Raw genomic sequence first — 24,239 nt, 5'->3', positions numbered from 1 at the left:
AGGGATAGACAAGATAGAGGCAGAGAGGTTGTTTCCACTGGTCGGGGAGACTAGAACTAGGGGGCACAGCCTCAAAATACGGGGGAGCCAATTTAAAACCGAGTTGAGAAGGAATTTCTTCTCCCAGAGGGTTGTGAATCTGTGGAATTCTCTGCCCAAAGAAGCAGTTGAGGCTAGCTCATTGAATGTATTCAAATCACAGATAGATTTTTAACCAATAAGGGAATAAAGGGTTATGGGGAGCGGGCTGGTAAGTGGAGCTGAGTCCACGGCCAGATCAGCCATGATCTTTTTGAATAGCGGAGCAGGCTCGAGGGGCTAGATGGCCTGCTCCTGTTCCTAATTCTTATGTTCTTATGTTCTAATGTTTAAGGTTACAAAGAGGAGAAACCATACACAGATTGTATCTATTCTAATTATCAAGACACTTTGTATCCATTCCTCAGTGTAATTTACGAATGATGACATGAGATTGAAAATTAAGTAAAAATTTAATAGTGGGAGGCTAATGGAATCTATATCAAAGTAATGCTGACAAAGATGCTAGCTTATGGTTTCAAGACTTTGTGGAATGCTCAACAAGAAACAACAAATGTAACCAGATCTACATAGCATTACAAAAATGTCATAACTTAACATTTACTAATATAACAAACAAAATGTGGGATTTGGATATGAACACTTAAAAATGCAGGCAGTTAAAGGCATTTGTACATTTAGCATGTGCCATAATAGTTACTCAGGATAATAAGTTGTTCGCAGAAATTCCCATTTCTCAATTGATCTGGGCTCATTTAATCTATTTAAACTTGGTCAGAAGTAATCTGCCTTGCTTATTGTATGAAGCTAACTCAGTTAAAAACATTTCTTGTTATATCTTGTTGCATTGTGAAACTCCAAAATATTTGGCAAATTATTAAGTCGGACATGATGAACATTGTAAAAGATTAATTAATTGTGGTTAAAACCTGAAAAAGGAAATTGCTTAACACGGCAGTACATTGTGTGATTGTTGGCATTAAGCTGCGGAAGCAAGGAAAAGCCCCTAAGCCTCCTATAACAAGTGAACTTGACGTCTTGATACAGTGTATTGACCACAATGTAAAGCAAACAGGAAACCCCAAGGCACTTTTGAAACTGGTCCCAGTTTTCAATTTGTAATCTGGAAGTATCACCTTATTGGTCACTTCCACTTAAACCCCATAAATGCATTCAACTAAATTGCTATTCTGTGGTGTAATCAACACTTTATATATGAAAACATATGTATAATTATTAATTATTTCCTTCCCCCCATTTGCATATCTACCGATGGGGAAAGGTTTTTCTAAATTAATTGATTTATTGGATGTGAACAAAATTTAAGATTTTGTTTAAAATTACTGTATTCTTCAAAGTAGTAGCCATGTAAGATAGCGTCATGTTAAAATAACAACATTACCTTTAGATATGCTAGATTATCTTTTCCACTTGCATTCTTGATTGACAACTATTTTCTCCTCATTTAACCATTTCAAAAAAGACAATGATGCTATGCCTATCCATACTGAATTTTGAGATGTCAAAGTTGATGCTAATGTGGGCAGTAGCTGAATCTGGAGTGGAATATATGTGACATGTGTAAGTTGTAAGCATTACAAATTCAGTTCTTGCCTTAGTTATTCTCTGCAGTATAGAGGGGCTGGTCACTCCTGTAAGCAGTCTTGAGCATTTTACACTGAGGCATTTGGCCATACTGCCCAATATCTAACTATACAATAGCATAAACTGAATAACTTCCAACAATTCTCCTCCATCATAATTTCCAGAGTCAGGTGAAATTCTGCCCCAGCAGCTCCTGTTTAAAAATCTGACTGAAGACAGTGTTTCTGTCACTATTTTTCTCTCCCCTTGTTCACAAACATAGGGGAGGACCAATACTAGATACTTCCTGCTGAGCAACCAGGACCTGGGACCTGCCAGCACAAAAGGTATGAGGTGTTTATCAATTACCAAGAAAGACTGATAGATTGGGAAACAATTTTAGGGGCTAATCAACTTAAAATAACATGCAAGAGGCAAGAGTAAAAACCAAACCATCAACTTTAAGTAAGTAAATAGACCTAATAGGAAAAATATACTAAACTGAGTGGTAGAAGAAACTCATTTAACATTTAATGGGATTCATTTAACATTACAGATAAATAAATAACTGCGACATAATTATTAAATAAATACATTTAAAAAAATAGAAAATGGCAGCACATGCAGTGTGTTGGGATTGCACAATGTGGGAATTTGTGGACAGTGAGACAGTCCTGGATGACCACATCTTTCGGAAATATCTCTGCCTTGAGTCACTCCGGCTCAATCGCTGAGCTGGAGTGTGAGTTAGAGACATTCTGACACATAAGGGAGAGGTAGGAATATCTAAATAGTTTATTCCAGAACACAGTCACACCACGTAGAGAGGTGCAGGTATATGAAGAGGAGTGTGTTATTGACAGCAAGGTAATGGGAACCTAGTGGAGGCAGTTAAGGAGGAACTGCAGAATCTGGTCCTGTCCAACAGGTACAATGTACTTGCTACCTGTCGGGATAAGGAGAAAGGTTGCAGAAAGAACTATCAGAATGCTGAGGAAGGCACGGTGGAGCTTAATAGAGCAGTTGTAGTTACAGGGGATTTGATAATTACAGGGATAGATAACATCCTCTGCAGTTAAGCTGCGTTGCTTACCTGGTGTCAGGTTACAGGATCTTTAGAAAAGATAGGGAAAGGAGGAGGAGCAGAAACACTGCTCAAACATTACAGTTTATAAAAGGATGTCAATAAGGGTGAGCAAGCAATGGAGGCACTGGGTAGAATTAAGAAACAGCAAAGGATGCAAGTCACTGGTGAGATCTACAGATCATCTGAGAGCAATGATGCGATAGCAGGATGCAGAAATACGGAGATCAGAGATGTAGCAAGGCGAAGTGGTTATTCTGGGAGATTTTAATTTTCACATAGACTGGGAGATGCAAAACAGTTCAAGTCATAAAGGTAATGAATTTCTACAGTTTTCTGAGTGGGAAAAAATTAGCAAATGGAGTAGAATGTGGGAAAATGTGAGGTTATCCACTTTGACAGAAATAATAGAAAAGCAAATTATAATTGAAATAGAAATTTTTTTTTAAGTGCAGTACAGAGAGACCTGTGGATCCTTGTGCATGAAACACAAAAAGTTGGTATGCAGGTACAGCAAGTAATCAGGAAAGCAAATGGAATGTTGGCCTTTATTGCAAGAGGGATAGAGTATAAATGCAGAGAAGTCCTGTTACAGGGTATTGGTGAGACCACACCTGGAGTACTGCATACTGTTTTGGTCTGTGTATTTAAGGAAGGATATACTTGCATTGGAGGCTGTTCAGAGAAGGTTCACTGGGTTGATTCCGGAGATGAGGGGGTTGACTTATGAGGATAGGTTTAGTAGGTTAGGCCTATACACATTGGAGTTCAGAAGAATGAGAGGTGATCTTATTGAAACTTATAAGATAATGAGGGGGCTCGACAAGGTGGATGCAGAGAGGATATTTCCACTCATAGGGGAAACTAAAACGAGGGGACATAGTACAATAAGGGGCCGCCAATTTAAAACTGAGATGGGGAGACATTTCTTCTCTCAGAGGGTTGTTAATCTATGAAATTCTCTGCCCCAGAGAGCTGTGGAGGCTGGGTCATTGAATATATTTAAGGCGTTGATAGACAGATTTTTGAGCAATAAAGGGAATACAGGGTTATGGGGATCGGGCAGGGAAGTGGAGCTAAGTCTATGATCAGATCAGCCATGATCTTATTGAATGGCAGAGCAGGCTTGAGGGGCCAAATGGCCTACTTCTGCTCCTATTTCTTATGTTTCTTATGTCCTGATGCACTTAAAACATTTATGTGAATACACTTTATTCAAAAAAAAGAAATGTAACTCTCCCAAATAATTTCTGTGGAAAGATTTTCAAAAAATCCAAAAGTGTGACAGTACCATGTCACACATATATTTAACAAAAATTTTCAGGCACGACCTTTCACATTTGGTTATCCGTCGTAGACATTTGAATAATTCTGTAACCAAACATGAGTTGATACATGGGCAGTATTCCTTTAGAAACTTAAGGAGAGAAATTATGGAGCACCCCGTTTGTTCCACTTCCTCCCTGGAGCGCAAGTGGCAGCAGGTGGAGTGGTTGTGCAGCGCTGCCGCGTTAGAAGGCCCCTTCCCTCCCTTAAAGAGAAGGGCCATCGCTGCAGGCACTGCAAAAGAAAAACTTACCTAGACGCTGATGGCAGCCACGATCTGGCCCGATCAGCCCGATGCACTGCAGCAGAGTACCAGGCTGATCGGTCACGGGCAGGAATCAAGGAAAAAATTGGAAAGAGAGATTTGAATTTTTTTTTTACTTAGCTCGGCCACCTCGCCTTTAAGCATCGCCCCCAAAGCGCCTGGCCTCCCAATGAACACCCGGCTGTTCTGCATCTGTAAAGCATGCACTCCCATGTTCCGCCACCAGGGAGTTTATCCCCTGAAGTCCCAAGGGATCCCAGCATCCCTTGGGAACACTGTATATAAGCCGGCCCCTAAGGCCTGTTCCTCACTCTGGAGAGTCTTATTAAAGACTGAGGTCACTGTTACTTTAACCTCCCTGTGTGCATTCTCATCTGTGTTAGGAACACAATAACTGCCGACGAGAATACGAATCTAACGCAAAGAGGCAGCAAACTGTGGGCATCCTGGAGAAGTTCTCGGAGGGTGAGGACTGGGAAGCCTATGTCGAACGGCTAGACCAGTACTTTGTAGCCAACGAGCTGGACGGAGAAGGAAGTGCTGCAAAAAGGAGAGCGGTCCTCCTCACAGTCTGCGGGGCACTGACCTACAGCCTCATGAAGAATCTTCTGGCTCCGGTGAAACCCACAGATAAGTCGTATGAGGAGCTGTGTACACTGGTTTGGGAGCATCTTAACCCGAGGGAGAGCAAGCTGATGGCGAGGTATCAGTTGTACACGTGCCAGCGATCTGAAGGTCAGGAAGTGGCGAGCTACGTCGCCGAGCTAAGGCGACTTGCAGGACAATGTGAGTTTGATGGCTACCTGGAGCAAATGCTCAGAGACTTTTTTGTACTGGGCATTGGCCACGAGACCATCCTACGAAAAGTTTTGACTGTAGAGACACCGACCCTCAGTAAGGCCATTGCGATAGCACAGGCGTTTATGTCCACCAGTGATAACACCAAACAAATCTCTCAGCACACAAGTGCTAGCAATGTTCATAAATTAACTGGGACTGTGTTTGCGAGCAGAAATGTACAGGGCAGAACCCATGAGTCTGCAACTGCCAGCAGGCCTCAGGTGACCCAGATGACTGAGTCCTCAACAAAGGATGGATGCAAGGCAATTCACACCTTGTTGGTGTTGTGGAGGCTTCCATTCAACCTATTCATGCCGCTTCAAAGGGTATGTTTGCAAGAGCTGTGGAACAATGGGGCACCTCCAACAGAGCTGCAAGCTCTGTAAAACCTGCTAACCACCACGTGGCAGAGGAAGATCGGTCCATGGTGGATCAAAGCAATTTCAAGCCTCAGAGAGAGGAGACAGATGCTGAAGTACATGGGGTGCACACATTTTCGACGAAATGTCCACCTATAATGCTAAACGTAAAATTGAATGGCTTACCCGTAGCCATGGAACTGGACACTGGCGCTAGCCAATCCATCATGAGTAAAAAGATGTTTGAGAGACTGTGGTGCAACAAGGCATTCAGACCAGTCCTGAGCCCCATCCACACAAAACAGAGAACGTACACCAAAGAGCTTATCACTGTCCTAGGCAGCGCCATGGTCAAGGTCACCTACGAGGGCATGGTGCACGAACTGCCACTCTGGATTGTCCCAGGCGATGGCCCCACACTGCTTGGAAGGAGCTAGCTCGGCAAAATCCGCTGGAACTGGAATGACAGCCGAGCGTTATCACATGTCGATGAGGCCTCATGTACCCAGGTTCTTAACAAATTTCCATCCCTTTTTGAGCCAGGCATTGGAAACTTTTCCGGGGCGAAGGTGCGGATCCACTTGGTCCCAGAGGCACGACCCATTCACCACAAGCCGCGAGCGGTACCTCACATGATAAGGGAGAGAGTGGAAATCGAGCTGGACAGGCTGCAACGCGAGGGCATCATCTCCCCAGTGGAATTCAGCGAGTGGGCCAGCCCAATTGTTCCAGTACTCAAAAGTGATGGCACGGTCAGCATTTTCGTCGATTACAAAGTAACTATCAATCGTTTCTCGCTACCTAAGGCAGACGACCTATTTGCGACGCTGGCAGGAGGCAAGACGTTCACCAAGCTCGACCTGACTTCGGCCTACATGACGCAGGAGCTGGAGGAGTCTTCGAAGGGCCTCACCTGCATCAACACGCACAAGGGACTGTTCATCTACAACAGATGCCTGTTTGGAATTCGGTCGGCTGCAGCGATCTTCCAGAGAAACATGGAGAGCCTACTCAAGTCGATACCACACATGGTGGTCTTTCAGGACGACATATTGGTCACAGGTCGGGACACCGCCGAGCACCTACAAAACCTGGAGGAAGTCCTCCAGCGACTGGATCGCGTAGGGCTGCGGCTGAAGAGGTCGAAATGCATTTTCATGGCAACAGAAGTGGAGTTTTTGGGGAGAAAGATCGCGGCGGACAGCATTCGGCTCACAGATGCCAAGACAGACGCTATCAGGAACGCACCCAGGCCACAGAACGTCACGGAGCTGCGGTCGTTCCTGGGACTCCGCAACTATTTTGGTAATTTCCAACCGGAGTTAAGCACCCTGTTAGAGCCCTTACATGTGTTATTGCGCAAAGGTGAGAACTTGGTATGGGGAAAAAACAAGTAATTGCTTTTGAGAAAGCCAGAAACATTTCATGCTCCAACAAGCTGCTTTTATTGTATAACCCGTGTAAAAGACTTATGCTAGCATGTGACGCGTTGTCTTACGGAGTCGGGTGTGTATTACAACAAGCTAACGTTGCAGGGAAATTGCAACCTGTCGCCTATGCTTCCAGGACCTTGTCTAAGGCCGAGAGGGCCTACAGCATGATTGAGAAAGAGGCATTAGCGTATGTGTTCGGGGTAAAAAAAATGCATCAGTCCCTGTTTGGCCTCAAATTTGAGCTGGAAACCGATCACAAGCCCCTCACATCCCTGTTCGCTAAAAACAAGGGGATAAATACTAATGCCTCAGCCCGCATACAAAGGTGGGCACTCGCGCTATCAGCGTATAACTGTACCATCCGCCACCGGCCAGGCACCGAGAACTGTGCAGATGCGCTCAGTCGGCTATTATTGTCCACCATGGAGGTGGAAATGGCGCAGCCTGCAAACTTGTTGATGGTGGCGCAGCCCGCAGACTTGTTGATGGTCATGGAAATGATAAATCACCTGTCACGGCCCGCCAGATTAGGACTTGGACCAGCCAAGATCCTCTGCTGTCCCTAGTAAAAAACTGTGTACGACATGGGAGCTGGGCCAGCATCCCCGTTGAAATGCAAGAGCCAATTAAGCCGTTCCAGCGGCGAAAGGACGAGCAGTCCATTCAGGTAGACTGCCTGTTGTGGGGTAACCGCGTAGTGCTACAAAAAAGGGCAGGGAGACATTCATCTCGAATCTCCACAGCACACACCCAGGTATAGTAATGATGTAAGCGATAGCCAGATCCCATGTGTGGTGGCCCGGTATCGACTCTGACTTAGAGTCCTTTGTACAGCAATGCAGCGTATGTGGTCAGTTGAGCAACGCGCCCAGAGAGACACCACTAAGTTTGTGGTCCTGGCCCTCCAGACCATGGTCGAGGATCCATGTCGACTATGCGGGCTCGTTTCTCAGTAAAATGTTCCTGGTGGTGGTGGATGCTTTTTCAAAATGGATTGAATGTGAAATAATGTCGGGAAACACCGCCACCGCCACCATTGAAAGCCTGAGGGCCATGTTTGCCACCCACAGCCTGCCTGACATACTGGTCAGTGACAACGGGCCTTGTTTCACCAGTGCCGAATTTAAAGAATTCATGACCCGCAATTGGATCAAACATGTCACCTCGGCCCCATTTAAACCAGCCTCCAATGAGCAGGCAGAGCGGGCAGTACAAACCATCAAACCGAGCCTTAAACGAGTCACAGAAGGCTCACTCCAAACCTGCCTGTCCTGAGTACTGCTCAGCTACCGCACGAGACCTCACTCGCTCACAGGGGTGCCCCCGGCTGAGCTACTCATGAAAAGGACACTTAAAACCAGACTCTCGCTGGTTCACCCCAACCTGCATGATCAGGTAGGGAGCAGGCGGCAACAACAAAATGTAAACGATGTTCGCGCCACTGTGTCACGGGAAATTGATCTGAATGACCCTGTGTATGTGCTAAACTATGGTCATGGTCCCAAGTGGATAGCGGGCACGGTGATAGCTAAAGAAGGAGATAGGCTGTTTGTAGTCAAATTAGACAATGGACAAATTTGCAGAAAGCACCTGGACCAAACGAGGCTGCGGTTTACAGACTGCCCTGAACAACCCACAGCAGACACCACCTTTTTCAAGCCCACAACACACACCCAAAGGATCAACGACACCCCGCCGGACCAGGAAATCGAACCCATCACGCCCAACAGTCCAGCAACGCCAGGCTCACCTTGCAACCCTGCAGGGCCAACAACATGCCAGCCCAGCGAGGGCACAGCCAACACACCAGAACAGACATTTGTACCGAGGCGGTCCACCAGGGAAAGAAAGGCTCCCGACCGCCTCACCTTGTAAATAGTTTTCACTTTGACTTTGGCGGGGGAGTGATGTTGTGTATCTGTAAAGCATGCACTCCCATGTTCCGCCACCAGGGAGCTCATCCCTTGAAGTCCCAAGGCATCCCAGCATCCCTTGGGAGCACTGTATATAAGCCGGTCCCGAAGGCCTGTTCCTCACTCTGGAGTGTCTTATTAAAGACTGAGGTCACTGTTACTTTAACCTCCCTGTGTGCATCCTCATCTGCGTTAGGAACACAATACCGGCAATGCTGCAGGGGGTGGAACGCAAGTTTGAGTTTGGGCGATGTACAAAGCGATGATGTCACGATCTCCGGGTGAAGGAGATCAGGGCGCAACGGAAGCGATAACAGGAGGCACTAAGTCGGCCAATTTCTCGGCTTTAGTCTACTTTACAGGAACAATATAATCTTTCCTAGCCATTGTATAAATTAGCTACATCATAGATCAGTTATTGGAAATTACTATTAACCTGAAGCTGAACAGGACCAGCCATATCAATACTGTAGCTACAAGAGCAGGGCAGACGTTGCATACTCTGTGACAAATGACTTCTCCACCATCTACAAGACTCAAGTCAGGAATGCGATTGAATGCTCACCAATTGTCTGGAGGGGTGCAGCTTCAACAACATATCAAGAAACTCAACACCATCTAGGAGAGAGCAGCTTGCTTGATTCGTGTCCCTATCAACAGGCTCTTCTCCCTCCATCATGTAGCAGCAGTGTGAATGATCTACAGGATGCACTGCAACAACTCACCAAGGTTACTTCAACAGCATCTCCCTCTCCCGCCACTCCACCTGCAGGAAGAATGAGCAATATTGTTATGGGAACACCATCACCTCCAAGAACCGCTTTGAAAATCTTACTATCTGAACATATTAGATTGTTCCTTCTTTGATAGGTCGATATTCTTCTTTTGCCTGTTCATAAATAAGTAGACTGAAACCTCATGTGAGAATTATTTTGTATTAAACCAAGGATAATGCAATTTTCTGTTACTCGTTGAGTTGAAAACCATTTTTAGCCCCAAATAATCATCCAGTACCATAGATATTTGATGTGACCTTTTTAATAGCTAAGCAATTTTTAAAACTTCTTATGTGGTTGTATATGCATTATATTTGCAAGTCACTGAAATCTAATCTTTGCCTGACAACTACAGAGATATTCAACAGCTCCATCCACACCAACTGTTAACACCCGATCAACTACTTTGAATCCATCGCTGTCTGCCAGCAACATATCGAGAATATCTCAACTGACGGACGTAAAGAAACGCAGAGCACCACCTCCGCCATCAGCTCCTCCAGAACACATCAGCATAAAGAGTGTGGATCAAAGTGCACAAGAGGTAATGATACATTCTGGCTGCATAAAGTAAAATATTCATGTTGTTAAATATTGGAGAATCACCATGTTGTATCAAGCAATTTCATGTTTCCCCATTCATATCCAAATTAATTATAATATGGTAAAACCACAAGGTTTGCGTAGATAGAATCCCTTCTCTTTGAATCATGAATTGCTGGTAATCCTAGAGTTAAGCTTTTCATACTGTTACTGTATGCTTTTCTGGTGTCTCTTGAGTCTGCTTCTGTTTGGCATGTGATTCAGACTAGTGGAAAGAAAACTGCAAAGTAGGAAGGTGAGAAAAACAAAAAATAAATGGAGGCAGAAGAGATTGAATGAATTATGTGTGAATCCGGGATAGAAACATGAACAGAAATGGAGATAGAAGGAGTAGGTAGACTCAAATGGATAGTAAGGACAAAAGGGAGAAATCCAGAGGGGAAAATCGATGGATAAAATAAGCGATACTAAAGGAAGAAGAAGAAATCTGTTTTAAATAAATCATTACTGTATATTGGTGTAGTGAACATCGCAATGCTAATTTAGATGACTGTTCCATAATTTGATGCCTGAAGTCCAAGCTGGTTCAACAAGCTTTATCCAGTGAGTACTCAATGACCAGTCTTTAATGAGTTAGCTGAACTAATTCAGGGCAGCAGTTGGGGTGCTACAGTTAGTCTCAGTGCCCCTGTTATATAGGGCTCAATTTTCCCCAAAGCTTTTTTTTGGCGTACTTGAAGAGTTACGCCTGTTTTTTGGAGGCTCAAGTATGGCAAAATAAAGTTCCAAGTTTCCCTGTTGGATTTCTTCATTTTGGCATGGTCTAACCTGTCCTTTAGTTTTGAGGGTGGAGCCTTGATCTGCGCCAAAAAGATCTGGTTGCCACGGCAACCAGGGACACAATGCAAGCTGAGACTGGAAAGTGAAACATACAGCCAGCTCGCAACATATTGAAACATATTGCATCAACTTAAAACACATTAAAACATATTGCATCAACTTAAAAACACATTGAAATATATTGCAGCAACTTACCTCCAATTATTAAAGTCGGTATCACTCCGCCCCTAGCCTTGGCTGAAGGACTTTCCGGTCTGCTTCCGTAGCCCACCCCGAGCCCCTTGCCTGTGCCGGTCCAGCTCCAGCTCCCCGACCCCCCAGGCCCGAGTGCCTTACTGGTCCCGCTCCTAGCCCTGGCCAAGTGCCTTGCCAGTCCGATCTCTCCCCGCAGCCCCGAGTGCCTTGCTGGTCCGATTTCCCTCCCCCCCTGCAGCCCCGAGTGCCTTGCCGGTTCGATTTCCCCCACCTCCCACAGCCTCGAGCGCCTTGTCGGTCCGATATCTCCCCGCCCCCCTGCAGCCCCGAGTGCCTTACCGGTCCCGTTCCCTGCTCCTAGCCCAGGCCAAAGCGCTTGCTGGTCTGCTACCTTGCCCTTTCCCAGGCCGAATGGCCTCCCTCCCAGTCCCCGCACCTAACTACACCTGAAAGGCTTCCCCCCACCCCCTTCCACACCCAACCTCTCTCTCCCCCTCTCTCTTACCTTTCCTGCTGCTGCTGTCCAGGCATCTGCTGCACTTACCTGCACCAATTTCCTTACCTGTGCCAATTTCTTTAACTCTCCGGAAGGTTTTTCTGCAGAGGCCACATATGCTGGCCTAAGCAGAACTGGAGTAACTCTCAGCTGGCCAAAGTTGCCTAAATGGCCAGAATTGGCATGGGTGGCAGGTTACGCCCCTTTTGGCTGGAAAAAAAAACTTACCTAAAAAAAATCATAACTAACTGAGTAACGCTGGTGCAAATTGATTGGGGAAATTGTGGATTTTTAACTTAGGCCAAAAAAAGCAGCTTGCTCCAAAAATACGGCACAAATCACTTGGGAAAATTGAGCCCATAATGAGGGGAGTACTGGCTAGTGTACTTACTCCAGATCACCAACTTGTGACTCTTGCTTGAAATGCACTTGCAAATATTGGGTGGGAACAGGATCTCTGCTGTAATGCTCCCTGAGGTTGAATAGGCTGTTGATGAAGACAGTCAAAGTTCATACATGAATAATGGCCAATTGTGCAAGATACTGGAGGGTGACTGGCAACCATGAAATCATATCACAGCAAGGAGTCAGTGCCTTCAGGGGAAGAGAGGAGGGAAGATAGAAAATGTGTGACTGTTACAAAAAATGTGGACAAAAATTCATATGTGTAAAACCTTTAGGCACAGTTTATTAAAAATACAGGATTTTGTAATATGCAAGGTCTCCGACTGATAATTCTAAGGAGTAGAGTTTCTGATATTTGGCATACAAGTACTGGAAATGTTGAGATCAATAATGGAAAATGCCATGCCATTGTTTAAGCTTATGGGAAATATTAAGTATTTTTAAGGAAGAACGTCAGTGGAAATGAATTTCCTTCCTCGGTTGATATTGTTTCATAGAAATTCTATTTATAGATGTAGTACTGGCAGAAGTGACAACTGTAAAATAAAGCCTGCAGATCAAGTTTAAGAAAAGTACAAATTATGTCAGTGATGCGTAAGTCAAGTTTATACTTGTACACTGAACTTTACGCCTGCTCTTTACCAGTGAGGAAACAACATGGTAGAAAATAGATAAGCATAACATTAAAAATGTGTTTTTGCGCCCCCGACCTATTTGCATTAGTTCCATTGCATAGCAGCATTTTTTTTTAGATATAGGTGTTGTATATAGATGTTGTTCAAACCAGTGTGTGCTGTAGTGTAATGCTGTTGAAGTGATTTTTGTTCAAGTCTACATCAAGCGTACAACTATAATGTTGAAAGGATTTATAAAAAATTCATGTTGGTATTGCTTGTTAACAGAAGAAGAAACAACAGCTGTGTTAGTTAGCACAATATGGGGCTCAATTTTCCCCAATTATCTGTGCTGTTTTTTTGGCGTGCACCGTTTTTTTTTGAGCAAATTAAAATCTCCCAAGTTTCCCCAAAGTTTCTACGCCAGTTTTTCACATTTAAGCAAGTTTGGCCAACTTACATTTTTCCGAGGACGGCGTATGTGATCCAAAAAACTTTCTGGGCACTTAAGAAAAAGCAGCGCACATTAAAAAATCACCGCAGAAAGACGCCATTGTTTTTAGGCGAAGTTTTGGAGGGAGTCAAGAAGGCAAAGAATATGCACCATGAAGCTTAATTTTTTCAAAGTCAAAAGGGAGAAAATGGAAGCCATTTGAAATTCTTTAATTTTTGGTTTTTTCAAAGTACCACGTCATCACCGAACGTCTCCTCACCGGGCTCGAGGGTCGGAGCGGCGGCCGGCAGAATCGCTCCCTCGCCCGGACACAGGGGCTTCAGGGCTCAGCTTCAAAAGAAGACCGCCAGGGTTGGGGTGGAGTGGAAGCCGAACTAAATTTCCAGCCACTTATATAAGGGATGAGAACCCTTAGGTTCAAAAGAAACCCGGGGGTGGGCGGGGGGTGCGAGGGTGGTGGGGGGCTGTGTTGTGGTGAAAGCCAAGCCCATGTATCTAGGTGAGGGAGTGATTTTGCCGGCGCTGTGTCGGCGGGCCGAGTGTTGGCAGGCCCCGGTGGGCTGAGTGTGGGCGGGATGAGGGGCCTGCGCACACTCATCCCGCCCACACTCGGCCCACCAGGGCCCGCCTCAAACATCACTATCACAGCCTCAAACATTGAACTAGATTCTTGCTGTGGTACCAGAGAGTAGTATTAAATTGAAATCAAATGCATACAATGTGGCCCCCGACGGGCTGAATGTCAGCAAGCCCCCGGCGGGCTGAGTGTCGGCGGGCCCCCGGTGGGCTGAGTGTTGGCAGGCCCCAAAGTCGGGGTGGCGGTCGGCCGCGTTCTGTGCATGCGCCCCCGGCCACCAGAATAATGCCGGGCGAAGGGTGGAGCCGGATAAGGGAGTCCCGGATAAGGGAGGACCAACCTGTATGACATGTTGGTATATCACAGCCTCAAACATTGAATTCGATTCTTGCTGTGGTACCAGAGAGTAGTATCAAATTGAAATCAAATGCATACAATGTGGCTAGTGGAAGGCCAGAGGATTGGGAAATTTTTTTAAGCCAGCAGAGAAAGACTAAAAATATGATTAAAAGAGGGAAGATAGATTATGAAAGTAAACTAGCACAAAATAGAGAAACAGATAGTAAGAGTTTCAACAGGTACATAAAAAGGAAAAGAGTGGCTAAAGTAAATGTTGGTCCCCTAGAGGATGAGACTGGGGAATTAATAAAGGAGAACAGGGAAATGGCAGAGACGTTGAACAAATATTTTGTATCGGTCTTCACAGTAGAAGACACTAAAAACATCTCAATAGTGGATAATCAAGGGGCTATAGGGAGGGAGGAACTTAATACTATCACTATCACTAATGAGGTAGTACTAGGTAAAATAATGGGATTAAAGGCGGACAAGTCCCCTGGACCTGATGGCTTAAATCCTAGGGTCTTAAGAGAAGTGGCAGCAGAAATAGTGGATGCATTGGTTGTAATTACCAAAATTCCATGGATTCTAGGGAGGTCCCAGCAGATTGGAAAACTGCAAATGTAATGCCCCTATTTTTAAAAAGTAGGCAGACAAAAAGCAGGAAACTATAGACCAGTTAGCCTAACATCTGTTGTTGGGAAAATGCTGGAGTCCATTATTAAGGAAGCAGTAGCAGGACATTTGGAAAAGCATGATTTAATCAAGCAGAGTCAGCATGGTTTTATGAAAGGGAAATCATGTTTGACAAATTTGCTGGAGTTCTTTGAGGATGTAATGAGCAGGATGGATAAGGGAAAACCTTATCCCTTATAAGGGATAAGGGATATGGTGTATTTGGATTTCCAGAAGGTATTCAATAAGGTGCCACGTAAGAGGTTATCGCACAAGATAAAAGCTCACGGGGTTGGTGGTAATATTAGCATGGATAGAGGATTGGCTAACTAACAGAAAACAAAGAGTCGGGATGAATGGGTCATTTTCCGGTTGGCAAATAATGACTAGTAGGGTGCCGTAGGGATCGGTGCTGGGTACTCAACTATTTACAATCTATATTAATGACTTGGATGAAGGGACCGAGTATAATGTAGCCAAGTTTGCTAATGATACAAAGATGGGTGGGAAAGCAAATTGTGAGGAGGACACAACAAATCTGCAAAGGGATATAGACAGGCTAAGTGAGTGGGCAAACATTGACCAGATGGTGTACAATGTGGGAAAATGTGAGGTTTTCCACTTTGGCACAAATAATAGCAAAGCAAATTATAATTTAAATGGAGAAAAATTGCAAAGTGCTGCAGTATAGAGAGACCTGGGGTTCCTTGTGCATGAAACACAAAAAGTTAGTACGCAGGTTGAGCAAGTAATCAGGAAAGCAAATGGAATGTTGGCCTTTATTGCAAGGGGGATAGAGTATAAAAGCAGAGAAGTCCTGCTACAACTGTACAGAGTATTGGTGAGGCCACACCTGGAGTACTGCATACAGTTTTGGTCTCTGTATTTAAGGAAGGATATACTTGCATTGGAAGCTGTTCAGAGAAGGTTCACTAGGTTGATTCCGGAGATGAGGGGGTCGACTTACAAGGATAGGTTGAGTAGGTTGGGCCGATACACATTGGAGTTCAGAAGAATGAGAAGTGATCTTATTGAAACTTAAAGGATAATGAGGGAGCTCGACAAGGTGGATGCAGAGAGGACATATCCACTCATAGGGGAAACTAAAACTAGGGGACATATGGCCAGACTTTCCATAAAGGCCCTCAACGCCTGATTGCCCGCAACACCTGATTGCCCGCTGAGAAGGATCGTTAACGCTCATCGAAAAAAATGGGTGAGAGTTTCCATTTTGAGGGTAAAGCTGTGTGGAAATGATCACCCGGTGAAAAAAGTTGGCATTGCACACTCATTCTCGCCGGTCTCTCGGCGGGTAAGTGGAAAGCTAGCCAAATGGGCGGTCGTTACCGGAACATACGGGAAGTACAAAAATTTAGGCCGAGGCTGCGGAAAGAAAAAATTATTATAAAAAAAACAGATAAAAAGCATTCCCAAGACAATTTTAAGCCTAATCGGCGTGGTAAAATGTTAAATAAATAATTAAGTAACCTTTCACTTACCTTTCTTTGCAGGGTCCCCCCCTTACCGCCCTGTAAAAGCTTTTACAGGGCGGGTCTCTCGGCGATCTGGACGCCGGCGGTTGAGCCAAACTTACGCCCTGGCGGTTATTCTCAGCGTTGCATGTGGGCAGTCTGGTCCCGGCAGACGAATTCTGATGTGGGCGATACCAAGTAGAAAACTTGGGTGGAAACTCTCGCCGGGCATAAAACCAGCTGTAACGCCGAGAAAATCGCCGACAATGAGGCTTGAAAATCTGGCCCATAGTCTTAGAATAAGGGGCCGCCCATTTAAAACTGAGATGAGGAGAAATTTCTTCTCTCAGAGGGTTGTAAATCTTTGGAATTCTCTGCCCCAGAGAGCTGTGGAGGCAGGGTCATTGAATATATTTAAGGCGGAGATAGACAGATTGTTGAGCGATAAGGGAGTAAAGGGTTATAGGGAGCTGAGTCCGTGATCAGATCAGCCATGATCTTATTGAATGGTGGAGCAGGCTTGAGGAGCTAAATGGCCTACTCCTGCTCCTATTTCTTATGTTCTGAGCGGTACATGAGTCTCTCATGTCTTGAAAATAGAATGGATTACACTGCTCTGGTTCTTCCAATTATGCTGTATTCAGCATTTTGGTCAATAGCCTGGCTTTTCATAGGAAAATTCTGAGGATACCACGTAACGATTTGACCATAACGGGCTGCCATCACTGGCTGCTTTGGATTAATGGCTACCCCATATTTCACAGAACATGGAGACCAGCATTGCTCCCTTCTGTTCAGGATCTATAGAATGCAGCTCGCAGCCTGGGCTTCACTACAGCCCATGATCTCCACTCCAGGAGGAAAACAGCACTTCTAGGAAAAATCTGAAAATTCTGTATCATATGCTCAGGAAGTTATAAACCAAATGTGCCTCATTCTTTCAAATATCTCACTTTGACCATTTTGATCAATATCCCAGCCTTATCACAGGAATGCCCTCACTTTTGTTGCACTAATCAAACCATGAGCAACCCACCTACCAATCTGACCATACTGAACTTGTGTTAATGGATTAGTCTGCTCTGTATGTTTAGCATTATAATTTGCAGGTATCATAGAGTTTTAAGGGAACTACCCCAGAGGCCTTTCCAAAGGAGCAGATTCAATTTTTTGATTATCTCAAAATACAGTATGTTTTTGATATTTCCTCAAGCTTTTCTCATTATGGATAATTTCTGGAGATCTGCATCAGGGCTGAATCAGCTGCCTCCTGTTGCGGTCGACTGCAGTGTTTCTTGAGTGCATAAAGCCAACTTGGAGATGCTATACCATTCTCGACTATTGTTTTTCAAGTCCCACTATATGTAGGATGAAAACACAATGTCAAAGACCCCGTTGCTTCCCCTTGCTGACATATCCAAAAGCTGGACTTCTGAGGCGTGATCTTCCTGGACCAGGCATATAAAATGTGCTGCTCTTAATCGGCCCCAGAACCACCAGTATTTTCTGGCTCAAGCTATTTAAGTGGCCTGGGGCAGCCTCAAGGCAAGCCTGTTATCTGGCAGTATCTAGCACCAGCAGTAGGGGCAGGAAACTATGGGACATTGCAGACTTCAGGCCTTCAGCTGCCTCCTTGGCCTCAGTAATTGGGACCTTTGGCTGCTGATAGAGCTGTGTGCAGTAGATATTCTCGATGCAGGTGCACAGTCTGCTGTCTCCGGCATCTTGCTTTTTTTGCCATGCTTTGGTTAAAAGCATCATGTCAGCATAGCAAGGAAACCAATTTCAGTATGAGGTCAAACTGTAGTTACCACAGCCTTTCATTTCTCCATTGTTGGTTCAATAGGAGATCAGTTTCTGGCACCAAATCTTATGGAAGTAGAGTAGATTCAGATTTGGTTACTGTAATGTATTTGCTTAAGAATTCATAGCAACACATTGCTATTAATAACTCGTTGGTTTATTAGCAAAAGGTTTAACAATCACACTACACATTACCAGTTCATCCATCAGGTGCACAACCCCCTGCCTCATCGTGGATCCCCTGAACCCAACTGGCTGGGGTTTTATTGAGTCTTATGAACATCACGTGACTGGCTAAGCCACACCCACCTCAACAGCTCTACAAACCTGTGAGCATACTCACAGATCATTCATTACACTGCTTCCCCTTTTTTTAGAAGCAAGGTATTTATACAATATTTAGAAAGATTACGCATTACGGCACTGGAGCTGTGGGTGGATTTACTCTGGAGCATACGCGATGCTGAGGATGATGTGAATAGCACGTTTAATGAGTTGGTCTTACCGCAGGTAAAGGTTACGCAGCCAGATAGGGGATGAGTGACCAACAGGAAGAGCAGTGGAAGGAAGGTAGTGCAGGGGTCCCCTGCGGTCATCCTCCTGCAAAACAGATACACCGCTTTGGGTACTGTTGAGGGGGATGACTCATCAGGAGAGAGCAGCAGCAGCCAAGTTCATGGCACTGTGGGTGGCTCTGCTGCACAGGAGGGCAGGAAAAAGAGTGGGAGAACTATAGAGATAGGGGATTCGATTGTAAGGGGAATAGATAGACGTTTCTGCGGCCGCAACCGAGACTCCAGGATGGTATGTTGCCTCCCTGGTGCAAGGGTCAAGGATGTCTCGGAGCGTGTGCAGGACATTTTGAAGGGGGAGGGTAAACAGCCAGTTGTCATGGTGCATATAGGTACCAACGATATCGGTAAAAAATGGGATGAGGTCCTACAAGACGAATTTAGGGAGCTAGGAGCTAAATTAAAAAGTAGGACCTCAAAAGTAGTAATCTCAGGATTGCTACCAGTGCCACGTGCTAGTCAGAGTAGGAATCGCAGGATAGCTCAGATGAATACGTGGCTTGAGGAGTGGTGCAGAAGGGAGGGATTCAAATTCCTGGGACATTGGAACCGGTTCTGGGGGAGGTGGGACCAGTACAAACCGGACGGTCTGCACCTGGGTAGGATCGGAACCGATGTCCTTGGGGGAGTGTTTGCTTGTGCTGTTGGTGAGGGGTTAAACTTATATAGCAGAGGGATGGGAACCTATGCAGGGAGACAGAGGAAAGTAGAATGGGGGCAGAAGCAAAAGATAGAAAGAGGAAAAGTAAAAGTGGAGGGCAGAGAAACCGAAGGCAAAAAGCAAAAAGGGCCACATTACAGCAAAATTCTAAAGGGGCAAAAGGTGTTAAAAAGACAAGCATGAAGGCTCTGTGCCTCAATGCGAGGAGTATTCACAATAAGATGGACGAATTAACTGCGCAGGAAGCAGTTAACAGATATGATGTAATTGGCATCACGGAGACATGGCTCCAGGGTGAACAAGGCTGGGAACTCAACATCCAGGGGTATTCAACATTTAGGAAGGATAGACAGAAAGGAAAAGGAAGTGGGGTGGCGTTGCTGGTTAAAGAGGAAATTAATGCCATAGTAAGAAGGACATTAGCTTGGATGATGTGGAATCGGTATGGGTGGAGCTACAGAATACCAAAGGGCAGAAAACGCTAGTGGGAGTTGTGTACAGACCACCAAACAGTAGTAGTGAGGTTGGGGACAGCATCAAACAAGAAATTAGGGATGCATGCAATAAAGGTACAGCAGTTATCATGGGTGACTTTAATCTACATATTGATTGGGCGAATTAAACTGGTAGCGATGCGATGGAGGAGGACTTCCTGGAGTGTATTAGGGATGGTTTTCTAGACCAATATGTCAAGGAGCCAACTAGAAGGCTGGCCATTCTAGACTGGGTGATGTGTAATGAGAAAGGACTAATTAGCAATCTTGTTGTGCGAGGCCCATTGGGGAAGAGTAACCATAATATGGTAGAATTCTTTATTAAGATGGAGAGTGACACAGTTAATTCAGAGACTAGGGTCCTGAATTTAAGGAAAGGTAACTTCGATGGTATGAGACGTGAATTGGCTAGAATAGACTGGCAAAGGATACTTAAAGGGTTAACGGTGCATAGGCAATGACAAACATTTAAAGATCACATGGATGAACTTCAACAATTGTACATCCCTGTCTGGAGTAAAAATAAAACGGAGAAGTTGGCTCAACCGTGGCTAACAAGGGAAGTTAAGGATAGTGTTAAATCCAAGGAAGAGGCATATATATTGACCAGAAAAAGCAGCAAACCTGAGGACTGGGAGAAATTTAGAATTCAGCAGAGGAGGACAAAGGGTTTAATTAGGAGAGTGAAAATAGAGTATGAGAGGAAGCTTGCTGGGAACATAAAAACTGACTGCAAAAGCTTCTGTAGATATGTGAAGAGAAAAAGATTAGTGAAGACAAATGTAGGTCCCTTGCAGTCAGACTCAGGTGAATTTATAATGGGGAACAAAGAAATGGTGGACCAGTTAAACAAGTACTTTGGTTCGGTCTTCACGAAGGTCGAACCAAATAGCCTTCCGGAAATACTAGGGGACCGAGGATCTCGTGAGAAGGAGAAACTGAAGGAAATCCTTATTAGGCGGGAAATTGTGTTGGGGAAATTGATGAGATTGAAGGCCGATAAATCCCCGGGGCCTGACAGTCTGCATCCCAGAGTACTTAAGAAAGAGCCCTAGAAATAGTGGATGCATTGGTGATCATTTTCCAACACTCTATCGACTCTGGATCGGTTCCTATGGACTGGAGGGTAGATAATGTAACACCACTTTTTAAGAAGGGAGGGAGAGAGAAGACGCGTAATTAAAGACCGGTTAGCTTGACATCAGTAGTGGGGAAAATGTTGGAATCAATTATTAAAGATGAGATAACAGCACATTTGGAAAGCAGTGACGGGATCGGTCCAAGTCAGCATGGATTTATGAAAGGGAAATCCTGCTTGACAAATCTTCTAGAATTTTTTGAGGATGTAACTGGTAGAGTGGACAAGGGAGAACCAAGTGGATGTGGTGTATTTGAACTTTCAAAAGGCTTTTGACAAGGTCCCACACAAGAGATTGGTGTGCAAAATTAAAGCACATGGTATTGGGGGTAATGTACTGACGTGGATAGAGAACTGGTTGGCAGACAGGAAGCAGAGAGTTGGGATAAACGGGTCGTTTTCAAAATGGCAGGCAGTAACTAGTGGGGTGCCGCAGGGCTCAGTGCTGGGACCCCTGCTATTTACAATATACATTAACGATTTGGATGAGGGAATTGAGTGTAATATCTCCAAGTTTGCAGATCACATTAAGCTGGGTGGCGGTGTGAGCTGTGAGGAGGATGCTAAAAGGCTGCAGGGTGTCTTGGACAGGTTAGATGAGTGGGCAAACGAGTAGCAGATGCAGTGTAATGTGGATAAATGTGAGGTTATCCACTTTGGGGGCAAAAAACACGAAGGCAGAATATTATCTGAATGGCGGCAGATTAGGAAAAGGGGAGGTGCAACGAGACCTGGGTATCATGGTACATCCATCATTGAAAGTTGGCATGCAGGTACAGCAGGCGGTGAAGAAGGCAAATGCTATGTTGGCCTTCATAGCTCGGGGATTTGAGTATAGGAGCAGGGAGGTCTTACTGCAGTTGTACAGGGCCTTAGTGAGGCCTCACCTGGAATATTGTGTTCAGTTTTGGTCTCCTAATCTGAGGAAGAATGTTCTTGCTATTGAGGGAGTGCAGCGAAGGTTCACCAGACTGATTCCCGGGATGGCAGGACTGACATATGAGGAGAGACTGGATTGACTGGGCCTGTATTCACTGGAGTTTAGAAGGATGAGAGGGGATCTCATAGAAACATATAAAGTTCTGACGGAACTGGACAGGTTAGATGCAGGAAGAATATTCCCTATGTTGGGGAAGACCAGAACCAGGGGACATAGTCTAAGGATAAGGGGTAAGCCATTTAGGACTGAGATGAGGAGAAACTTCTTCACTCAGAGAGTTATTAACCTGTGGAATTCCCTGCCGCAGAGAGTTGTTGATGCCAGTTCATTGGATATATTCAAGAGGGAGTTAGATATGGCCCTTACGGCTAAAGGGATCAAGGGGTATGGAGAGAAAGCAGGAAAGGGGTACTGAGGTGAATGATCAGCCATGATCTTAGTGAATGGTGGTGCAGGCTCGAAGGGCCGAATGGCCTACTCCTGCACCTACTTTCCATGTTTCTATGTTATCGTGATTACAATTTTACAAATTCGACTGCTGAACCTGAGTATCTTGTTCTCAGCTTTTAGCTTCCGCCTGCTCCGACCTCCATTTCTTTGCAGTTGGCTGGCTATGCCCATTTTCTATATTCTTATTTGACTCAGAAGACTGTCATGGGGAATTTTTGTGTTCAGGGCGTGTAGCCCAGGATTCCTGACCTTTATCTTCCTGTGTCCTCTTGAGTTCCTTTGGAACCCTTACATCCGTCATAGTGTTAGCTTTCTTCCCAAGATCTCGATATTCCCAGTTATCGATATTCTGTCTCGTTGGTTTGCGTTTCCTCCTTGATCTTCTCAACTGAAACCAACTCCACCTCACACCCCCCGCCGCCCCCGCCCCGCCCCCGGCCTCGGAAGATACAGTGTCTCTCTCAGATTGTCCCATACCCGCAAAATTGCCTTCAGTCGGCTGCATTTGAGTTGGTGGGGATATGGACGTTGTGTCCGTTGATGTACTTAAAGCTGCCAACTCTGACCGTTGTCCAAGTCAGGCTCATAATTATCTACTTGTGGTACCGAAGGTGCATCACTCGCTAGAAACATTTGATCCATATGAACCTTCCTGATATATTCACCAGTTTTGACCAAGTAAAGCTTGGTGCCACATACCCGAATAATTGTACCAATGTTCCATTTGCATGGACTTGCCCTTTTCAACGGACTGAGAACTCTGACCTGATCACCTTTCTGAAAGCACCGGTTGTGCCTTCTCTACCTTATTAGACAAGTTCGGTTGCAATAAACTGAGATGCGTCCTTAGCCTACGCTTCATCAGTAATTCAGCAGGTGTGTACCCTGTTGTAGAATTCGGCGTAGCCCTGTATTTGAAAAGAAAATGCGCTAACCTGCGCTTCATGCTCACCAATGACCCAATCTGTGGAACTTTTTTCTGCAAAGCCTCCTTGACAATCCTGACCGACCTTTCAGCTGCACCATTTGAAGCAGGATGATATGGTGCTACCATTGTGTGTTTGATACCGTTGTGCCTGGCAAAATTTGCAAATTGCATGGACCGCAATTGCGGCCCATTATCTGACACCATTTCTTCAGGCAGGCGACGGCATGCAAAAATGTCTCTTAATTCATCCAATGTATGCTCTGTAGTCGTACATGACCCCATATTCCATACCTCAAGCCATTTCGAATGGCTATCGATTAGAACCAGAAAATTATCGTTGCCCCTCTCGCAAAAATCAATATGTATTCTTTGGAATGGTCTCATTGGCCAAGTCCGTGTTTGCAGCGACGTTTTAGTTGGCATAGTCCTGCAGTCTTGACAGATAGTACACGTACTTACTCATACTTCTGAGTCTTTATCCAACCCAGGCCAACAAACAAAACTTCGGGCCACTGCTTTCACGCCTATAATATCAGTATGCTCACTGTGAAGTTCTGTCAAAACTTTGGCCCACAATGTACTGGGAATGACTACTCTCAGGCCCCATTTTAGACATCCCTGCTCACATGATTATTCATGCCAACGATGATAAAAGGGTTTATCCCCTCATCTACATGAGTCTGATCTTCAGAACACCCTTGCAGGGTGTGCTCATAGGCCCACTGTAACGTGGCATCTTTCCTTGTGTGCTCTGCAATAACAGAGGCAATGACCGTAAAGTCCTCATCAACTACATCTAGAGTAAAGATTGACTGTTTGCAGCCAATTTCAGAATCTTCATGAGGCAACCTTGAAAGGGCATCCGCCACTGAATTCTGCTTCGACATACAATACGCGATTTTGTAATCGTACTGAGACAATAAAATAGCCCATCTTTGCATCCTGGAAGCTGGAATTGCCGCCTAGGATCGCTCGTAACGGTTTGTGATCGGTTACTCGTGTGAATTGGACTCCCAAAAGAAAC

At 45.0% G+C, this 24,239-nt stretch overlaps 1 protein-coding gene and 1 long non-coding RNA gene across 4 annotated transcripts in view; one reads left to right on the top strand and one right to left on the bottom strand.

Annotated features, from left to right (window-relative positions):
- LOC139264546 (uncharacterized) overlaps nt 1-12,098 on the bottom strand; it is a 40,942-nt gene extending 28,844 nt beyond the window's left edge. For both annotated transcript variants that reach the window (XR_011593370.1, XR_011593371.1), the window contains exons 1-2: nt 11,922-12,098; nt 9,569-9,609 (exon numbers count right to left, since the gene is read on the bottom strand). This is a non-coding gene — a long non-coding RNA (uncharacterized lncRNA). The remainder of the gene's footprint in view (nt 1-9,568; nt 9,610-11,921) is intronic.
- Nucleotides 1-24,239, top strand: part of cobl (cordon-bleu WH2 repeat protein) — a 751,655-nt gene that overhangs the window by 471,888 nt on the left and 255,528 nt on the right. For both annotated transcript variants that reach the window (XM_070881173.1, XM_070881172.1), the window contains exon 7: nt 9,975-10,163. In XM_070881173.1, the coding sequence (XP_070737274.1) occupies nt 9,975-10,163 (189 nt within the window). The remainder of the gene's footprint in view (nt 1-9,974; nt 10,164-24,239) is intronic.

The sequence above is a fragment of the Pristiophorus japonicus genome, chromosome 5 (assembly GCF_044704955.1).
Source record: "Pristiophorus japonicus isolate sPriJap1 chromosome 5, sPriJap1.hap1, whole genome shotgun sequence".
In the NCBI taxonomy this organism is placed as follows: Eukaryota; Metazoa; Chordata; class Chondrichthyes; family Pristiophoridae; genus Pristiophorus; species Pristiophorus japonicus.
This window is presented reverse-complemented; position numbering and strand designations above follow the sequence as displayed.